The sequence below is a fragment of the Rhinoraja longicauda genome, chromosome 11 (assembly GCF_053455715.1).
Source record: "Rhinoraja longicauda isolate Sanriku21f chromosome 11, sRhiLon1.1, whole genome shotgun sequence".
NCBI classification, from domain to species: Eukaryota; Metazoa; Chordata; class Chondrichthyes; order Rajiformes; family Arhynchobatidae; genus Rhinoraja; species Rhinoraja longicauda.
In genome coordinates, this window is record NC_135963.1 from 10,645,697 (window position 1) to 10,667,866 (window position 22,170).

The window sequence follows — 22,170 nt, forward strand, 5'->3', positions numbered from 1 at the left end:
GTCGCGCCTTCAGCGCTGTCTTCAGCTGCCGGTGGAACCTCTCCACCAGGCCGTTTGCCTGCGGGTGATAGGCCGTGGTGTGGTGCAGCCGCACGCCCAACAGGTGGGCCATGGCCGACCACAGCTCGGAGGTGAACTGTGGCCCCCGGTCCGATGAGATGACCACCGGCACCCCAAAGCGAGCAATCCAGTGCGCGGCCAATGCACGAGCGCATGTGGCTGTAGATGTATCGGCCAGTGGTATGGCCTCCGGCCACCGCGTAAAGCGGTCCACCACCGTGAGGAGGTGGGTGATGCCCCGGGACGGCGGGTGAGGAGGTGGGTGATGCCCCGGGACGGCGGGAGCTGGCCCACAATGTCCACGTGCAGGTGGTCGAAACGGCGGCAGGGTAGTCCGATCCCTTGGAGTGGCGCCCGGACGTGGCGTTGAATTTTTGCCGTCTGGCACGGAATGCAGGTGCGGGCCCAGTGGCCAACCTGCTTGCGCAGACCATGCCACATGAACCGCGCAGCTACCAATGCGATCGTCGCCCGGATGGATGGGTGAGCCAGCCCGTGGACCACGTCGAACACCCTCCTGCGCCACGCGGCCGGGACGATGGGGCGCAGCTGACCTGCCGACACATCGCATAGTATCGTCGCTGCTCCGGGGCCGAGGGGAACATCCTCAAGGCGGAGGCCAGAGATGGCAGTCCGGTAGGCGGGCATCTCCCCGTCCGTTAGCTGGGCCTCCGCCAGGGCAGAATAATCAATGCCGGGTGCCACTTCTAAAACGGCATTGATGGCGGGGCGAGACAACGCGTCGGCCACCCGGTTTTCCTTCCCCTCGATGAAGCGGATGGAGGTGGTGAATTCCGAGATGTAGGCCAACTGGCGTTGCTGTCGGGCGGACCATGGGTCGGAGACCTTTGCCAGGGCGAACGTGAGCGGCTTGTGGTCCGTGTAAGCGGTGAACGGGCGGCCCTCCAGAAAATAGCGGAAGTGACGAACGGCCAGGTACAGGGCGAGGAGCTCGCGGTCGAAGGCGCTGTACTTCCTCTGGGCGTTGTTGAGGTGCCGGCTGAAGAAGGCCAGGGGGCGCCAACCCCCGTCCGTCAGTTGCTCCAGTACGGCACCAATCGCCAACTCTGAGGCGTCCACCGTAAGGGCTGTCGGGGCATCCTCCCGTGGGTGAACCAGCAGCCCAGCCCGAGCCAGGGCCTCCTTCGCGCCGTCAAAGGCTGTTACCGCCTCGTCGGTCCACACGACGTTCTTACGCTTGCCCGCCAGCAGCTCGTATAGCGGCCGCATGATGTGGGCCGCGGATGGCAGGAACCGGTGATAAAAGGCCACCATGCCGACCAACTCCTGCAGGCCCCGCACCGAGGACGGACGGGGAAACCGGCGGATGGCGTCTACTTTGTCCGGCAGGGGAACCGCTCCTTGCGAGGACACACGGTGGCCGAGAAAGTCGATTGTGGCCACGCCAAAGCGGGACTTGGCGAGGTTTATAGCCAACCCGTGCTCGCTGAGCCGCTGGAAAAGCTGCCGGAGGTGGGCACAGTGCTCCTGCCAACATGTCGTCAAGGTAGACAAACAGGAAATCCAGCCCGCGACAGAAGGCTGCGTGTTCAGATCACGTCGGGGTCACCAATGTAGCACGTCGATAGAGGCCCGAAATAAAGGCAAGGAGCCAGGTATTTCGGGGACGTTATGTTTTATGATACCTCGGTTATCAGACGGGTCGAGTCTGCCGGAATGGCTTCGCGCCCAAAACCTTGTCCTTATATACATGGTACCGGACCGCCTCCCTGGACTGGTCCATTCCCGTGCCGAGGGGTCGGTAGTAGTATGGCCCGACCCGTGGGAGCCGCCACACATAAACCTTATATCCATTTCTTGATATTGGAGGAGGTTCTTAAATATCCACACACTTTTTTGCTTTTATTCATTCCCTGCTCCAAAATCCTGTGCTTAATTAGTAGATTAATGTACAAGCCTAGACTTGGGCTGGTAAACAAATGTCTCTTCTTCTGCGTTTGTATAAAAGGTCTCAGTTACCGCCTGAGAGTAGAAATGAAAATGTATCATGTTTGCTTGATTAATTATGTACTACTAGTAATCTCCTGATCTTCTAAAGCATGAATGAGTAAGATAAATCAATCGTATTGATGTCATGGCCAAGAAAGCACATCAACACCACCTACCTGCTCAGAATACTAAGGAAATTTGGCATGGCTTCAAGTACTCTTGCAAATTTCTATATATGCACCATAGAAAGCATCCTATCGGGATGCGTTGCAAATTGCTTTGGCAACAGCTCTCCGTAAGACTGCAAGAAACTCCAGAGTGTTGTGGATATAGCACAGTCCATTGTACAAACCAGTTCCTCACTGAAGCACTCCATCCCCCACCTCATTGACCACCTCCACTTCAAGCAAGCAACATCATCAAGGTCCACTTAGACTCCTCTTCTCCCTACTCCTATGGGGCAGACGATACAAAACCTTGAAAGCATGTACCACCAGATTCAGAAATGGCTTCTTTCCCTACAGAACAGATCTTTCATAAGCTAAGAGTGCAGTTCCAATATCCCAACCTATTTCATTGCAACCCAAGTCGTCTTAATCATTGACTCTGAACCCCAGATAATCACATTGAATCTGATCAGACACAGTAAAGGTGTCCACTTGCTGTCCTCCTTTGGCTGATGAATTGACATTTCCTCCACATTGAATCCCATTCTTAAAAAAGCATAAGTGTAAGAAGGCCAAAGTGCTACAAATGGGAGGTACCTCCTAACTTTCCAAGAATAGTTGGTAGCACCTGCCCTAACCAGGCTGGCTAATTCCTGTAAGACATGACTCCCATTTGTGTGTCTGCAACCGGTTGAGAGAATTGAATTGAATTGAATAAATTTTATTGGCCAAGTATGTATACATACAAGGAATTTGCCTTTGTGCTTTGCTCGCAATTAACAACAATTAAGAATAAAACATAAAACATTAAAACATTAAGAATAAAACATTATAGTTTAAACATGTGAATGAAATAAAATACCAGAGCAAAAGGAAGCTACAGACTTTTGGTTATTGAGTAGAGCTACTGCTCGTGGAAAAAAGCTGTTTTAATGTCTGGCTGTGGCGGCTTTGACAGTCCAGGGTCGCCTTCCAGAGGGAAATGCTTCAAAGAGTTTGTGGCCAGGGTGAGAGGGGTCAGAGATGATCTTGCCCGCTCGCTTCCTGGCCCTTGCAGTGTACAGTTCGTCAATGGGGGGAAGGTTGCAGCCAACAACCTTCTCAGCTGATCGAACGATGCGCTGCAGCCTCCGGATGTCGTGCTTGATGGCTGAGCCAAACCAGACCATGATGGAGAAGGTGAGGACAGACTCTACGAAGGCAGTATAGAACTGGACCATCATTGCCTGTTGCAGATTGTGTTTTCTCAGCTGCCGCAGGAAGTACATCCTCTGTTCGGCCTTTTTGACTGTGGAGTCGATGGTGGCCCCCCCATTTAAGGTCCCTGGAGATGGTGGTTCCACGGAACTTAAATGACTCCACAGATGTGACTGTGGTGTTGTTGATGGTGAGTGGGGGGAGGGGAGGGGGAGCTCTCCTAAAGTCTACAATCAATTCCACTGTCTTGAGCATTGAGCTCCAGGTTGTTGCGATGGCACCAGGACGCCAGCTATGTCACTTCCTGTCTGTAGGCAGATTCCTCCCCATCCTGGATCAGTCCAATCAGGGTAGTGTCATCCGCAAACTTGAGAAGCTTGACAGAGGAGTCTGTGGAGATGCAGTCGTTGGTGTAGAGAGAGTAAAGGAGAGGGGAGAGTACGCAGCCTTGCGGTGCTCCTATGCTGAGGGTCTGCGGATCCGAGATGTGCTTTCCCAGCCTCACATGCTGCTTCCTGTCTGTCAGGAAGTTGGTGACCCACTGACAGAGGGGTTCAGGCACAGTCAACTGGGGGAGTTTGGGGTGTGGTAGCTCTGGCACAATGGTGTTGAATGCAGAGCTAAAGTCCACAAACAAAATCCTTGCATAGGTCCCCTGGCAGTGCTGGAGGATGAGGTGCAGGCCTAGGTTGACTGCATCATCCACCGATCTATTGGCCCTGTATGCAAACTGCAGAGGGTCCAGCAGGAGTTTTGTGATATTTTTCAGCTGGGCCAGCACGTCTTTCAAGGGTCTTCATGATTACAGAGGTCAGTGCGACAGGCCTGTAGTCATTAAGACCAGTAAGCACTAAGGAAAAATCTATTTGATCAGGCCCATGCCTCTCAGTTACGGATACATATGTCCATGATGGTATCAGTAGGGGGGAATCACTACATAGTGTCTGCAGAGTTAATGTTGCTTTCCCACTGAGGACAAATCATGTTGTGCTAATTAAGTATTGTGCCTCAGGGGTTAGAATAGGAACAGTTGGAGCAGCTTGTAACTGGGCTATCAGGAGCAGCAGAATTATACTATAGCACCTGCAGGGTCGTCTGCAGAGCACAGCGGATCATTGGGATACAGCTACCAGCCATGGAGTACATCGACAACGCACGCTGCCTCAGCAAAGCCACCAGCATCTACAAGGACGCCACACACCCATGCCACCGTCTGTTTGAACTACTTCCATCTGGCAGACATTACAAGGCCTTCTACGCCTGCACCTCCAGACTAAGAAACTGCTTTATTCCTAGAGCTACAGCTGCTCTGAATCAGACCTGCTGAGTTCCCCGCATGATCTGTCTCTGCCTCCATGTTCATCTGGTACAACTGGCCCTGCATGAAGCTTTTTGCACTTTACCTTGTTTCTTTTTTCCCCCTTCTTTTGTTGTTTTTGTTTTCGCCGTGTTTTATTTATTTTATAGCATCGATATGGAAGTGGCATTCTTAATCTCGTTGTACTTATACAATGACAATAAAGATATTGTGTGGTATTGTATTGTACCTGGAACCTTGAGAACCAAGCCAAGCCAAGGGACCAGCCCTAGGAGAATCACCTGTGGCTTCAAAATGAGCTGACAACTTGGCGAAATGCATTGTAATGAAGGGACATTTAATTGTACTGTTAAAAGGAGAGCTGGGTGTTAAAAAGGCTGGGGAGTTTGTCAGTTGGATTGCTTTCTATGGAGTAGACCTGATGAACCAAATCGCTTATTTCCGTTCTCTGACCATTCTACGATAGGTAATTATTATATGAAAAGTCCAATCCTTGGCCTGTATGCTAATCTTGTGCAGCTATTTTCACTACATTAAAAAAAGGATGTGCCACCTTCTCATTTTCAGGTGTCAGGAAGTGCATAATAATAATAATAATAATAATACATTTAATTTTGTGTTCAGGAACCTTGTTAAGAAATATGGACCAAAACGTTCCAGCAAAGATGAAGAACCCAGGTAAGTCCAAAGTTTTTAATGGTCGTATGTCATGATTAAAAGCAGATTTGGGATTTGATTAAATGAACTAAATACATTTTTAAAAAGTTTTTATGAGCAATGTACAGAAAGAACCCCCTTTGATTTTTATTTGATTATGCTTGAAGTACCAAGCAAAGCCACTTACATTTTTATAGCAGTATAAGCAATAGAATAAAAAATGGATAATGCTATTTTAAGCATTGTTTGCACTGAGAGCCTTTTTTTTCTCTTCAAGTTTTTGATTCTGTGTTCCACGATGAATGCTCGAAGCCTTCTTTGCAAATTAGAGACTTAATATTGCTTAAATTATTTTTGCCTTCGATGTTATTCTCCCTTACAAAGCTGTTGACTGTTGCTAGTTAATAATTACAGGCTTTCTATACAATATCTAAGTGACGGCCTACTTCACTCAAGAAAAAGAATGAGTGCCGGCCTCATTCCATTTATTCCGGTTGGGACTGCATTTTCAAAGAAGGTAGCAGCCATTAAAGAAAACCCTTTATGTTGAAACTGTGTTCATTTAGGGATGCTCCTACCAATTGCTGTCCCAGTTGTTGAAATTTGGATGAGATTCATAACTCCGCAACAGAATGGGCATTGATCCAGGGGCCTCTAACCTGTCTAACTTGATATTCCAGGGCAATGCCTGAAAGTGCTTTTAAATTAAATTAAGACTGTGTGAAATTGAGTTATTTAATTGAATGTATTGTTACCAGTTGTGAGGGAAGAGAATGGCAATCATCTTATCTCTACTTCAACATGGGTTGAATCAAACAGATAATTATGCAGTTCTTGGATAGACATTTCAAATGCAGCCCAAATGTGCTGTATTAATGTATGTACAATGCGACCTAACAGAGTACTTGGCCCTCCAGTCTGCACACTCAGTTATATAACCTCAGTTATATAAAACGAAAGTCTGCTTGTGCTGATCGCTCCTGTGCTGGAAACCCACTATGAATCCGTAATCCCCTCGTTATTGTGCACTGCATTGCTGAAAATCGTGAGAGAATCTGTGCCCTCTGCTGGCGTTTCCTCAGCAATTAATCGCTCCAAGGCTTTGTGAGAACGATAATGGAATGAGCTGCATCCTGGGTGGCATCACAAGAGTAGGCCATTACTGGGGGCTGGCATTCACGTACAGGAATGCTGCCCAAATCCTTCATTTTCCTCAGCTCCCTCGCGACGGATGCTGCTGTCTCCCCCTCTTTCATTGCATAGCCCTGCCCAATCGAGAGATTTCTGAAATGGTAGCAAATTCAATAGTCAGTGACTGCCAATGAGCTCCTTACCTTAGAAATCTGGGCAATCAGCATTCTATATAGTATTCCCATATCTTGATGCAGAGTGGCTGCTTTGATCCTTCAACAACAGCTCTCAAAGGCAATCACTCCACACCAAGCTGTTGGATTTGCACCAGATTCCCAGCACTTGGCAGTGGGGAGGGCAGGTTTTGATGCCAGGTTTCTAGCCCAGCAGCACTGGCAGTAACGCTTGTCTCAATGTAGTGATCCCCTTTTGCACTAATTGTGTTAGTGTTCTCATTCCTAGGAAGGCATCCTATGCATATTAAGCAAGGTACCAGTGCACTGAGGGAAATATCCCGTTCATACTTCCTTATGGGAAAATTGCCTAATCCTTCAGGAAACCCGGGACTATTTAGGCAAAAAGACACAAAAAGCTGGAGTAACTTAGCAGGACAGACAGCATCCCTGGAGAGAAGGAATGGGTGACATTTTGGGTCGAGACCCTTCTGCAGACACTTTAAGCTCCTAGAATGTGAGGGGAGAAGAAAGTAGGTGGTTGGGGCTTTAATTTTGAAGTGAGCCTAAATTCTAGTTTTCCCATTCACCCTGATGAGTTCCCTTGGGATCTTCTGTTTCAATTTCCCCCTCTTGCTCTTCTTGATTCGGGCAGCCTATCAACCGATCCATTCCAGCTACTAGCCGAGTAAACTTTCTTGGAATTGCTTCCACCACCTTAACATCCTTCCTTTAACGAGATCAATATAGTACATTGTTCCAAATATCGTCATGTCAGTATCCAATACTACTGAAGTAAACTTATCTACTACTGTGTTTGATTCCCTTTGCAATAAACACATATTTTCTGTTGGCTTTCCTAATTATTAACCTTTTGTGAATCGTGTACTAGGAAGCACAGAATTAAAAGAACCATGTGCCTTAAAGTTGTAAATAGTTGAGACCTTGGTACTGATTGTTGTGGCACACCATTCGTTGCATTTGTCAATGAGAGGAAAAATAATTGAAGTCCACTCCTTCCTGTTAGCCAGCCAATCTTCTATCCATACCAACAGGTTTCCTCAGATCATGAGTCTTTATTTTTTGCAATAACCTTTAACAAAGCACCTTATAAAAAGCCATCAGCAAATTAACATTCACCAGTTCCTGTTTGTCCACTGTGTTATTATTTCAAGAAAGTCCATTAAATTCCCTTCCAAAATGCTATGTTGACTTTTCCTGATTACTTTGAATTATTTCCAAGCGCCTTCCTATAATGTCTAATAAGTGCTTCTAATAATTTATCCATTATGGATATTAAATTAATTGTCTGGAGTTTTCTGGTTTCTGCCTTCCTCTCTTTAAATTACTCTGAATTATATTTGCTGTTTTCAAAGCTAAGGGAACACTCTGCTGAATCTAGAAAATTAAAATGATTACATCAACTATTTTATAGTCGCTTCTTTTAAGCTTTTAAGATGAAGTCTATTCAGACCTGAATGCTTGTCTGAGACTCATTCACCTCTCACGCAAACGGAATGTAAAATTCAGTCCATTACGCTAAAGTTACTAATTCATTCCATCTCATTGCACAATACTAAATCTCGTGCAGCCTAATGTCTGGTTGGCACCAGAATATGCTAATTTTAGAAACTGTCCTTTGAACTTCTCATCTGCACTATCTTTATCCATTTGATCTTATGCAGGTTAAATTCCCCCATGATTATAGCTTTAATCTTCTCGCAAGTTCCCATTACTGCTTTCTTTATACTTTGCCCTACAATGTGGTTACTGCTGCATCTAGTTATTTGTTCAAAGTTTAAAAACAGGAAAGCATCACAGTAATCAATAGCACAGAAGGAAGCCAATTAATATATTGTTTCCATGAGTCATTCGAGCCATACAGTTATACAGTACGGAAACAAGCCCTTCAGTCCATTTTGTCCATACTGACCAAATTGCCAAAATAATCCCACTTATCTGTGCCTGGTCCATATCCCTCCCTTCCTGTCCATGTAACTGTCCAAGTGCCTTTTAAATGTCATAATTGTTCTCACCTCTACTACTTCCTCTGGCAGCTCATTCCATATACATACCACCCAATATGCAAAAGGTCTCATTTAAATCTATGCCCTCTAGTCTTCGACTCCCCTACCCTGAGATAAAGCCTATGGCTATTCACTTTATCTTTGCTCCTCATGATTTTTTTTAATACCTCCACGAGATAACTCTTCAGGTTCCTGTGCTAAAGGGGAAAAAATATCCTAGCCCATCCAATTTTTCCTACCTCAAACTCCTGACCTGGTAATATCCTCGTAAATCTTTTTTAACCTTTTCCAGTTTAATGACATCCTTTTGAGAGCTGGTCAAGCCAAACTGTACACAGTACTCCAAATATGGCCTTCCCAATGTCTTGTACAGCTGCAACATGATGTTCAACATATTCAGAGATGCTGCCTGAGCCGCTGATTCACTCCAGCATTTTGTATATCCAGCGATGCTGCCTGTCCCACTGAGTTACTCCAGCATTTGGGTCCATCTTCCTTTATTCAATAGGTAGACACAAAATGCTGGACTAACTCAGTGGGACAGGCAGCATCTCTGGAGAGAAGGAATGGGTGACTTTTTGAGTCGAGACCCTTCCTTTATTCAATATCCTGACCGTTGAAGGCAAAGGTGATAAACTCCTTCACCCCCTCTCTACCTATTACGTTCCTTTCCAGGAATTGTGCACCTGCACCCCTAGGTCTGCCACACGCCCTGGGTCCCTACCATTTATTGTGCAAGCTCTGTACTGGTTTGTCCTACATTAAACTCCATCTGCCGTTCCAAGCCCAAAGCCTCAGTTGATCAAGATCCGGTTAGAATTTCACTATCCACTGTACCACCAATTAGTTAACTTTCTTCATTATCCACCATACTGGGTAAAATATTTCTGGCTGGTGGATGACACATGAACATTCATCTCTCTAAATTGTGCTGTGGTTAGGCTTGACCATGTATTTGAATAACTTTTCAGTTAAGGTTTTAAAATATATCAGTTTTGTTTTCTGGATAAGATGACTGTTAGTTGCTGTTTTTGGTCAGTGTTGTACTTGAGGGGTGGTAAGACAATGGTCAAATGAGTTTAAAAGTACCATTAGAATTGTCTATCTAATCCACACCTTTCACTTTAATGATATGATCCCTGAACGGATGGTAAACAATTTGCTTGGTTTCATATAGTTATACTCTTTTGACATTTATTTAGATAGATAGAAAGGTCAGAAGACGTTGGAAGTTTGTCCCACTGGGCTTTTATATCAATGTCTTATGCCCTTTTAAGGTTTTTTTTACCTGAATCGAGTATCCATTTTATAATTTGCAGAAGCATGCAGAGTTTTGTCAGTGTGCACAAGTATTTTGGTGCTGCACAGGTCAAATGTAATTTATTTTTCAGGAAGTAGTAATTGTGATACCAGGTTGTGTATCATTTTACCCATATATCATAAGTGTAGCTTGCTTGGAGGAAAAATGGTATCTGTGTTCATATTCCTAAGTCTCTCTATCACTGGGATTGCATTCTGTTGCAGGCATTGTTGGGGAATGATTGCTGTGACTGGCCAACGACTCCATTATCATAGACTTGTATAACTAACTATATTCCCCTCTGACCCCTCTCACCCTGGCCACAAACTCTTTGAAGCACTTCCCTCTGGAAGATGACTCCGGACTGTCAAAGCAGCCACAGCCAGACATACAAATAGCTGTTTTCCAGAGTGGGAGTTCTACTCAATAACCAAAAATCTGTAGTTTCTTTTTTGCTCTGGTTTATTTTCACCCACATGTTTAGACACATGTTGCATCCTTATTGTTTTGATGTGGTTATGCTTTATTCTTAATTGTTAACTGTATGTTTGTGTTGTCATTTGTGAGCGGAGCACCAAGGCACATTCCTTGTATATGCACATACTTGGCCAATAAACTTATTCATTCATTCATTCATTCATTCATTCATTCATTCATTCATTCATACATATTCATGATAGAAAGCAAATTTAGTGCAGCTTGGTCTTTTTCTATCTCTCATTCTAGCCTGCCCTTGAAGGTGTACATTGATGTACCAACTTGGGTGTTCCAGTGTTCTGACTATGAAGTAGCAGGCACGTGGTTCAAGAAAATTTGCATATCTCCCCTGGCATTAACTTAATAATTAATATACCAATTACAAAACATTGAATTATTGTATTTTGTGATAAATGTGCGCTGATGTAGGAAGGAGGTAGGCAATATAATGGCAGTGAGAAAAGTTATGCTTTTTAAAAATTAAACATCTCTGCATTCTATTTGAATTTTTAAGTTTAAAATTTCTAGCTCTCATTGTTGATCTCCCAAAGTATAACTTTTATAATTTAATAAGGTTAAATTTCCCATTTGTATGCTCAGTTAATTTGTCTAATCCATGTTCTTCGACCATAGGCAAATTATTCCAACTATTTATTTTTTGTTTAATTTTGAATTTTTTTTCTACAGCTGATGCCCTTTGTTGTTGAATCCTGGAGATGTGGCTTAACTTTATGTATTATTAATCATAACAATTCAATTTTATGCTGTACAATGTTATATACCCAGGAGAGCCACTTAATATGCTTCCAGATAGACTAATTCTAGTTCTTTTGTTTCAGGTTTTCCTATTGCCATTCCTTCTTCCAAGTCCTCAATGAACTCAACGACTATGCAGGCCAACGTGAAGTTGTCGCTGAAGAAATAGGGCACAGAGTCTATGGAGAGCTTGTTAGATATACTCATGATCTGAAAATGGAAAGGAAAACGGTGAGTAATTACATTCATCTCAAGCTAATATTTAACCACAAGTTTTCTTGTTGCTGTGTGCAGAAACTGGGCTGTGGACAAGTGATCCGATAAATTGAATTGGCAGATTTCAGGGCTTGAAAGACGTGAAGATGCTGGTGGTGACTCGAATACGAATTCAAAAGCTGTAGGAGGGAAGTCAAGGTTGTAAGTCAGTGTAGTGACTTGGCTAAAAATAAATAGTGAGTCTAGGATAAATATTTTAACAAAGGTACTAGAACATTAGTAACTAAGGTGGTGTCAGAGAAATGGGAACAAAAATAAATTGAATGCATTATACCCAAATGCATGAAAATGAAAAAAGACAAAATAATAGCAAAGATAAAATTAAATCATTTGATCCAATAGACATTGAGAGAGACATGATTACAGATTGAGAATTAAAGTTCAGATAAGATGATACCAGATGGACAATAACAGGATTTTATGTCAGGATAGGATGAACTGACTGGGTGTCTTTTCTCTTGAGAAAAGATTAAGAGTGTCCTAAGAGGCCTTACAAAGATAGGTTTGGATAAAAATGGATGCAGGTAGAATATTTCCCTATTTGGGGAAGAGCACTGCGAAATCCACTGGGAAATTAAGAAGCTTAGTCAAGAGGGGTGAGAATGCTGGACAGATTATAAATAAAGTTTCTGATTCAGTTCTATTTCATGGGGGGATGGACATGTGTTAAATTGGCTGGCCCATAATCAAATTGAAGGAATCATATAAAGCATTCACATCAAAATGACAAAACTACAGGGCAATTGTGAGTATTTGAGACTAGGGTGGTCTTGAAGATGAGAACTTTCTTACTTTTTTTTCCTGTAGCATCTTCAAGAAGGACGTAAATCCCAGCAGTATTTGGACATGTGCTGGAAACAGATGGATAATGTAAGTTTTGATTTTTTTTCCCTCCAAACTGAGTTTGGACCAAAGTTTTTTGTAATTTGAACATACATTAGAGCAGTGCACACTACAATTCCCTCAACTTGAGAAATGCATTAAAATCAGAGGGTGTTAATTTACCTTATTTCAATATATGGAGATATTCTATTACTCTCAAATTAACTAAAACATTCAGGGTCCCTCTTAAGTTTCCATTGCCAAATGAGAACTTGAGAAATGAGAGGGCTTGAGGAGATGCCATCTGGCATCAATTTAAACACTGAATTCTCATACATCAAAGTAATTCTTAGTGCATACAAACTCCGTACAGATGGCACCCATGGTCAGGATCAAACTCGGGTCTCTGGCGCTGTAAGGTGGCAACTCTACCACTGCGCCCATGTTGTGTTGCAATTTGTTTACAGATTTATGTATAGAATGTATGAAGTAATATGTTTTGTTTTGATCAATTCCCAAATACAACAAGCATTTAACTGCAACAGGCACTCTGCATTCCCTACAGCTGAGTGTACTGTATAATTAAAATTATTTCATATGTTCTAATTTTGCATTTTGGAAAGAGCAATATCCTTAGCTTCTGTTAATCTAAAGGCTCTTGTTCCACTTGTTTATGTGAAAATTCAAATTGGAAGTGGCATCATCAAATATATGTCTTTTATTTTGCTTCAGAGTAAAAAGAAGTTTGAGAGAGAATGCAAAGAGACTGAAAAAGCACAAATAGGTTTCGAAAAACTAGACTCCGACCACAATGCCACAAAAGCAGATGTTGAGAAGGTTAGTGTTCTCATTTCTATAAAATGTACTCGTTTTTTGGCATCCAGTCGTTAATGTTTAGTGAATTAGTCATAGATTTACAAGAATTGTTCAAGAAACATATTTCCTTGTCTAAATGAGTATTTTTACAGAACTCAGTGTGCAGGCTGGTGCAAAGCTTTGCCTTCTTATTTGTAATGGAGTTGCTCCAGAAACTCCCTTGCAAAAGAATTTAGACTATTTCTTCAAAAGAAACATGAGAGAAACTATATGTTTAATATGTAATAGCCCTGCTATGCAAAAATGTGAGGCAGCCACCACATAAGGAAGCAAGACCCTCCCACAGCCATCATGAAGCTCAACATTCTCTTGCATAAAACGTCTAACCCCCCACCTCAACCCCTGCTGTTTAAAATCATCTGTCCCTTCACCCAGAAGCTTAAAACCTGCGGCCTCAATGTCAGGAAAACAGATTATTTTAAAGCTTGGGTGTCACTGACTGCGTAAGCAGCTGATGCTGAGCCTAAATCAAAATTGGCCTTGCAAAGACATCAGCTCGGAATGTGTGGACTGATTTTGGAAATGTGTCACCTGTTAAACACCCCATACGTCCTAGTCAATGGCAGTGTAGGAAAGAACTGCATGTGCTGGTTTAAATCGAAGGTAGACACAAAATGGTGAGTCTGAAGAAGGGTCTCGACCCAAAACGTCATCCATTCATTCTCTCCAAAGATTTTGCCTGTCCAGCATTTTGTGTCTACCCTAGTCAATGACCATCTCTAACAAAGAGTCTAACCATAATTTGATTTGCATCCCATCCAAAGTCCTGCATAGATGCAATATATGGTACACAGTGGCTGCAGCATGTCTTGGGCTATATTCACTGCATGTCCCAAACTTGTGACCTCTTCCACCAAATAGAACATGCTTCTGGCTCATTGGAACATTATCACCTGCGGATTCTCATCAATGCCTTACACCATCATTAGGTTCTTGAACTTTCCAGCAGCATTTTTTTCAACTTTTATTAATTTAATCTGACACCAGGCTCTGAAATGTGGTGGTAAAAACTGACAGTGGCTCAGGGGAGATATATTCTCCTAGTTGTTTTCTGTTCAGCATGTGACATGATAGCTGAGATGACCGAAAAGGTGGTTATAGGGTCATAGAATCATACAATACGGAAATAGGCCCTTTCCAACCTTGTATGCCAGCTATGATATCCCATCTAAGCCACTCCATTTGCCCACATCCATCTAAGCCTTTCCAATATGTACACCTGTCTGGGTTTTTTTAAAATATAGTTGTACCTGCCTCAACTACTTTCTCTGGCAGCTTGTTCCATATACCCACTACCCTTTGTGTGAAATACAGGTTAAAGAAAAAATTATAATGACAATGATAATTTTACTTTTGTATTCCCAGGCAAAACAACAATTAAACCTACGAACCCACATGGCTGATGATAGTAAAAATGAATACGCTGCTCAACTGCAAACCTTTAACAGCGAGCAACAGAAACATTTCCAATTCATTATGCCGCAGATTTTTAAGGTATGGTTTATTTACTTTCCTGGATCATCTTTGCAGAATGTATGAGTACATGTATCTGTTTCTCCTTTGTATTATATTGTGAATGTGTTAACAGTAGAAAGTTTATGAATTAGTAGAATTCAGCTTAATTGTTAATAAATCAAAGTAACTAAACATTCGACTTTTAGGTCAGCACAAAGTTAAGTTAGTTTTAAGAGACACGAGTATAGTTATCCATTAGAGATGTCACTGTACTGATCTCCCCTGATTAGTAAACATTCTGAACTTATTTTACCTACAACAGAGGGTTTATATTTAATTGTTGCTTAATGAAAGTGGGGAACCCATTTGGAAACAGGCTTTCAAACACAGATCCAAGCAAACCAGAAACACATCATAGTCTTTTTAATTGGGTTAATGGGAAGGAGTCTGTGAAATAAACAAACTCTGTAAAATGGGGGAGTAAAAGGCTCTCTCAACCATTTGTGCTCTTCCATCTGATGATAATAATAATAATAATAGTGATTGGATAATGACTTGTATGCCTCAGCTTGATTTCCTTTTGACGTATTGCGATCTTGGAAAGAGATGGAGTGGCCTCTGACTTAACATCCATGTCAATTGATGTCCCTGTACCCCATTTACTGTATCTTTAGAATACAAAATGTCACTTTCCAAAGTCTACTTTAGGAACCAAACTGAACCAAATGCCAGTGAAGACAGGAATTTGTATCAACTTGTCAGAGTCTTCAATTTGCTGACTGTTCAACGTCTTTGAAAATGTATTCTTTCTTTGGCAGGGAACAAGATTTTTTTTTAAAGTGTTTACCTGGCAAAAAAAGAATATATTCATCTTGGGTCTCCAATTTTCTGTCACCCATTTATCTTCTTTTTAGTATTTTAATTTTGACAATCTTTAATTTTTTGTATGCAGCCTGTACTTGTCATTACTATATTTTACACACATTGCATTTGTAATTTAATGGCATGAGAATACACTCAAAGTATTTCTAAATGAGAATTTATTTTTGCAGAATCTACAAGACATGGATGAGCGAAGGATTGTAAAGCTGAGCGAGTGTTATAGAGGATTTGCAGAAGCCGAGCGGAGAGTTGTTCCGATTATCAATAAATGTTTGGAAGGAATGATCAGTGCTGCAAAGTCTGTGGATGATCGGAAAGTATGTATTGTGAAGAACTGCAAAGAAAACATGTAAAATCACTACCATCAATCAGCAAGCTGATTTACTCAGTTCTACTCTCAAGCTAATACTGAGTACAAAGATTTGGAAACGGGGTGGGCGATGAGGGTGTGGGAATGACTAGTGAACGAGGAACGGTGTAAAGTTGGATGGAAATGGCATGTGGAAGGGGAAAAAATCAGCCCAGATACTTACAGAGAGTGCATTGTATGAATTACGTATTAGGTTGCTAATTGTGCAGTTATTTAATACTTTTATCAAGATCTGATAAAATTATCTGCCTGACCTGTCACAATAGATAAGCTTTGTATTTTTGTTTTTTTTAAAAATAGGTTAAAAAACCATTTAATTTGAAATTATAAAATAAGGCTTTAATCAAAGCTCCTCACCCACAAATTTGGCGGCAGATGTAAATTTGCTCTGTCATGTAAAATGTGTAAAATTTTGACTTGAAAGAAATTTACTGTCCTATGATAAAAGAAAGCAAAATTGGATAATGCTGTCTATGTTCTGACTTTCCTTTGAGATGTGGGGGGTCATTTGGTTAAAAAAATGTACAGCAAACCGGTGAAAAGCAAAAGAACTCCAGATTCCAGAAATCTGAAGCAAAAAAGGAAATGACTGGAAATGCTCAGCACCTTGGAAAATATCTATGGATAGAAACATCTATGGGCAGGAACGTACATAATTGGTGTTTCAGGCTGAAGATATTTCATCCGAACCGGGAAGGGGGGGGGGGGGGGTTGCGGGAATGTTAGGTTGTAAAGAAAGTTCGGTGAGGGTTGGATGGGACTACCTTTGAATGGTTGAAGCAAAAGTTGGTATGGGAATAAATTGTTAAAGGGGGAATTGGAGAGGCGCCAAAGCAGGTGTCACCATATAATCTGCTGGAGGATCTTAATCAGAGGGTAATGGACAATTAACATTTTGGGTTGGGGCCCTTCATCTGGATTGATGTGCAGAAGGGACATCAAATCTGGGTGAGAATATATTTCATATTTCATATATTTCATATATATACAGCGCGGAAACAGGCCTTTTCGGCCCACCAAGTCCGCACCGCCCAGTGATCCCCGCACATTAACACTATCCTACCCACACTAGGGACAATTTTTAAAAAAAATTTTTTAAATTATTATTTTTTTTTTTACATTTACCCGTCAATTAACCTACATACCTGTACGTCTTTGGAGTGTGGGAGGAAACCGAAGATCTCGGAGAAAACCCACACAGGTCATGGGGAGAACGTACAAACTCCTTACAGACGGCGCCCGTAGTCAGGATCGAAACTGAGTCTCCGGCGCTGCATTCGCTGTAAGGCAGCAACTCTACCGCTGCGCCACCTTGCAGTAAAAACTACAGATCTACAGATGGGGAGGGGGGGGGGGGGGGGTGAGAGGGAGTCTCGCAGAAATCCTGTTGGAGAGAGGAGGAAGACTTCCTGAAAGTGGCCATAAGGCTTGAAGCGAATTTGCAGTGTAGGCATACCTTGAAGAGATTAAAATTGACATAATGTGATGTGTTATAATTAGCAGATTAGAGTGTGCAGCTAGAGAGGAAGAAAAAAAGCGGAGCTCGATATTACAAATAGATGACTTGCAGCAGAATTGTCCAATTCTGTTCTAGACAGAGAAAGTAAGTTATTGGAAGTTAGCATGCAGAAGTTGAGATATCCTTGAGTTTGTGTGAGGCCTCATTACAACTGGGTATAACTTAACACACATCATATTGAGATGAAGAATAAAAATGGCAGCTAACAGGAAGCAGAGGGTTGCAATGGAAGTGTGTTCCACTAAGCAGTCACCCAATCTACATTTGGCTTCAATGTTGAAAAGTCCACATCATGAACCTCAAATGGTATACACTGGGTGGGAAGAAGTGAAAGTTCTTTGCTTCTTTCTTTCTCAGTTCTGATGAAGGGTTATTTGCTGGATCAATTCATTTTATTTCCCTTTTACTCAGATATTACTGACCCAGCTAAATGCTCTCTTTTTATTCGCCAAATTCAGTTGGAGCTAAGAATGCCTCAGTGCCCTTGGGTTATTGCACCAATTGTAAGCCTGTGGAAACTGGGAACTGAGGTACAGTGGAAAGCTTCAAAGTGGTTTGTGAGCAGGATCAGAATTGGGTTTGGTTCCGATGTTTCTTCTCGGTAGAAAAGTATGTCCATACTGTCATAGGGAAGAAGGTAGAATGTAGGTAGAATGGTCGCTTGTCTAATGCCTTTGGAATTGTCTCTCATTAGGACATGGTTACTTTTAGAAATGTACTAACTTTGAACTCTTTCCATTATAGGACTCCTTGATAGTAGTGGAATCCTTTAAGTCGGGTTTTGAACCACCTGGAGACTTTCCGTTTGAAGACTTTAGTCAGAATATTTATAGGACAGTATCAGATGGCAGTTTGAGTGCACATAAACAAGATATGAAGGGAGACCAAAAATATACAACAGGAAGAAGCAAAGGGAAACTATGGCTTTTTGGCAAGAAAAACAAGGTAAATTTGTGTTTCCATTGTGAGCAGCTGTTTTGTATTAATTATAATGTTGCAATCCTTTTATAACGTTCATTTTATTATTGTGGGAGAACATTATGGAGAAACCAAGTGACTACAAACCCACAAGTCAAATATAAATTGTGAAGACATATCTGGAATCCCTCATCAGTGCTGGTGTGACTGGATACTTGGGCAAATATTGGCTGGTTAGAGAGTCGGCATGGAAAATTTCAGACCAATGAGTTCAATATTTTTTGCCAATGGGGGACCCTCCATGGATTTTGTCTTTATGCACATGGATAAACATATTGAAAGCTTCTGCAATAGCATTACATTGAAAAAAAACCCACACAATTTAAATTCATATTTGGAATGTGGACAGTGCTAACAAACCGAACATTTATTGTCCACATACAGGTAGACAGTTGGAAATGATGCCAATCCAACCGTGTGTGATACTCATTTGAAAAGGAAAACAATTGTAGATGATGGAAATGCCCATCAGATCAGTTAGTATCTTTGGAGGGCTAAATAGTTAATGTTACAATCAATGATCTTTTATTAGCCTGATGAATATTTCCAGCATTGTCTATCTTTATTGCAGCATTGCTTTATTTGGCATCATGCTCCGGGAAAGGTGCTTCGGAGGTTTAAATTGCACAGTTGTGTTTGTATTCCTAGTGTAAGAAGCTGTGTGATCTAATTGAAATGGTTAAATGGTGGGGTTCCGCAAGGGGCGGTGCTGGGGCCGCTACTCTTCTCATTGTATATTAATGATTTGGACGAGGGAATTGAAGGCTTTGTGGCTAAGTTTGCGGATTATACAAAAATAGGTGGAAGAGCAGTTAGTGTAGAGAAAGCAGGGACTCTGCAGAAGGACTTGGACAGGTTGGGAGAGTGAGCAGAGAAGCGGCAGATGGAATATGGTGTCGCAAAGTGTGGAGTCGTGCATTTTGGTAGTGGGAATAAAGGCGTCGACTATTTTCTAAATGGGGTGGGAATCCAGAAATCGGAGGTACAAAGGGACTTGGGAGTTTTGGTGCAGGATTCCCAAAATGTTAATCTGGAAGTCGAATCAGTAGTAAAGAAAGCTAACTCAATGCTAGCATTTATTTCAAGAGGGCTTGTATACAAAAACATGGATGTAATGCTGAGGCTCTATAAGGCGCTGGTAAGGCCACATTTGGAATATGTGAGCAATTCTGGGCACCATATCTGAGGAAGAATGTGCTGGCTCTGGAGAGGATCCAGAGGAGGTTTACAAGAATGATCCCAGGAATTAGTAGGTTAACCTATGATGAGCGTTTGTCGGTACTGGGCCTGTACTCGCTGGAGTTTAGAAGAATGAGGGAGGACCTCATTGAAACATACAGAATAGTGAAAGGCTTGGATAGAGAGGATGTGGAGAGGATGTTTCCACTTGTGGGAGAGTCTAGGACTAGAGGTTATAACCTCAGAATTAAAGGATGTTCTTTTAGGAAGATGAGGAGAAATTTCTTTAATCAGAGGGTCATGAATCTGTGGAATTCTTTGCGGCGGCTCAGCGGCTGAGTTGCTGCCTTACAGCGAATGCAGTGCCGGAGACCCGGATTCGATCCCGACTTCGGGTGCTGTCTGTACGGAGTTTGTACGTTCTCCCCGTGACCTGTGTGGGTTTTCTCCGAGATCTTCGGTTTCGTCCCACGCTCCAAAGACGTACAGGTTTGTAGGTTAATTGGCTTGGTAAATGTAAAAATTGTCCCTGGTGGGTGTAGGATAGTGTTAATGTGGGCGGTTGCTGGTCAGCGCGAATCCGGTGGGCCGAAGGGCCTGTTTCCGCGCTGTAAATCTGAACTATAAACTAAAAGAAGGCTGTGGAGGCCAAGTCAGTGGATATTTTTAAGGCAGAGATAGATTCTTGATTAGTACAGGTGTCAGAGGTTATGGGGAATGGGGTTATGAGGGAGAGATAGATCAGCCATGATTGAATGGCGGTGTGGACTTGATGGGCCGAATGGCCTAATTCTACTCCCATCCCTTATGATCTTAAAATAGCACAACGGTTAGTTGGGGTAGATTGTAAAACAATGTCAATGAATGGAGGAATCCTAGCATGAATAAGGGAGAAGATCCTAATAGATTTAGGAATAAGTCATCAGCAAGTTTTAGCTAATGATTAATGAAAGTGTAAATAGTTATCTGAAAGCAATCATGTTATCATGCTCCATGTATAGACTGAGCGGATGCATTTACTACAATTCTTAGATTAAATTCCATGACTTTGACAGACTAACAGTCAAATCTGCAAATGTTAAAAATAGCATCAGATCACTGAAAACTGATTAGTGAAAAGAAATTAATGTGATCCAGGAACAATTTTTCCATGGGAGTTAGAGATGAGCGTTAGCCTGAAAAGAATGGAAAAGGTATATAAAGAGGTAAAAACTAGCAATGTTCCTAGTGCCTGAGAGAGAGATGGGAAAGTACCATGTGGGTTTGATAGATACAAGGAACTGCAAATCTTGAGTAAAACACAAAGTGCTGGAGTAACTCAGCGGGTCAGACAGCATCTGTGGAGGGAATAGATGCGCGATGTTTCGGGTTAGGATCCTTCTTCACATTAATTGTAGCAATGGGGAGAAAGCTGCAAAAGAGGTGGGGATGGTCGAAGCCTTGCAAGTGATAAGTGGATACAGGAGAAGGGAGGTTTGATTCGCAGATGGGTAGAGTAAATGACAAAGGCTAGAGATGCAGAGGAGACAAAACTGTCAGATAAGAAGAGAAGAGGTGTGAAATGACCACCCAGAGGGAGGGATGTATGCGTGAGGGGGAGGGGGGGGTGAAAAGGGGTGATATATTGGGAGAAATGGGATCACGTTGGGTGGGGGACCACAGGAAAGAGAAAGGGAGTATTACTTTAAAATGATGAATTCAATGTTCATACTGTTGGGGTTGTAAGTGAGAAAAATACGCAAGAAATCAATGAAAAAACTAACTAACTACAATTATTTTTATTTAAAGTCTGGTCCTGCAAAGTAGGTCCTTGAAACCGAATGGTGATGCTATTGTATGAACAGGAATTAGAAAATGGGAAAAATGCAGAATGATTACTTTGCGTTAACATTTATAATAGGGGAACAGTATAGCCGGTTGAAAATTCATGGAAACTAAAATTTGAATCTGAAGTAATTCGTCCATGAGTAATTTAAGCCCAATGCACGGATAAAGAAAACTGAAGGATAGTCTGTACCAGCAGCAGATTAGTTTAGTTTATTGTCACTTGTGCTGAGGTACAGTGAAAAGCTTTGTGAAAAGATGGTTTAAATTTTGGTCGTTTTGAAGAAAGTAGGTGCAACAAGACTAAAGAGGATCAATGACTAAGACAGTACTCCTGGTGTCCAGACTCGAAGGGGAGAAGGCAGGAGATGGGGTTAGGAGGGAGAGATAGATCAGCCATGATTGAATGGTGAAGTATGGGCCGAATGGCCTAATTCTACTTATGATCTTAAGAATACAGCTTCTATCTTGAGGTGTAAAAGAAAATCTGTGAAGAACATTGAAGCTGCCTCAACTTTAATCTTTCTATTATTTAGGAGCTGTTCCTTCATCTTAAAGTTGCTTAGATTCTTTTCTCCATTTAAGAAAGGTGAGAGGGGGTATCCAGGAATATTAGAGTCTTTAGCCTAACATCTATTGTTGGGAAATGTTTGGTTTATGTTTATGGACAGAGTGAATTTACCATGTAAATTTTTTTTTGGAAAAGGGTATGCAATGCCTGATAAATGTGATTGATTTAAAAAAATATTTCATTGATTAAAGTAAGGGACAAATGT

At 42.0% G+C, this 22,170-nt stretch overlaps 1 protein-coding gene across 4 annotated transcripts in view; it reads left to right on the plus strand.

Moving 5' to 3' along the window:
* The window catches only part of fnbp1l (formin binding protein 1-like), a 98,125-nt gene that overhangs the window by 53,794 nt on the left and 22,161 nt on the right, over window positions 1-22,170 (plus strand). For all 4 annotated transcript variants that reach the window (XM_078408246.1, XM_078408247.1, XM_078408249.1 and 1 more), the window contains exons 3-9: window positions 5,317-5,370; window positions 11,297-11,444; window positions 12,297-12,359; window positions 13,044-13,148; window positions 14,553-14,681; window positions 15,695-15,841; window positions 18,158-18,358. In XM_078408246.1, coding sequence (XP_078264372.1) covers window positions 5,317-5,370; window positions 11,297-11,444; window positions 12,297-12,359; window positions 13,044-13,148; window positions 14,553-14,681; window positions 15,695-15,841; window positions 18,158-18,358 — 847 coding nt within the window. The remainder of the gene's footprint in view (window positions 1-5,316; window positions 5,371-11,296; window positions 11,445-12,296; window positions 12,360-13,043; window positions 13,149-14,552; window positions 14,682-15,694; window positions 15,842-18,157; window positions 18,359-22,170) is intronic.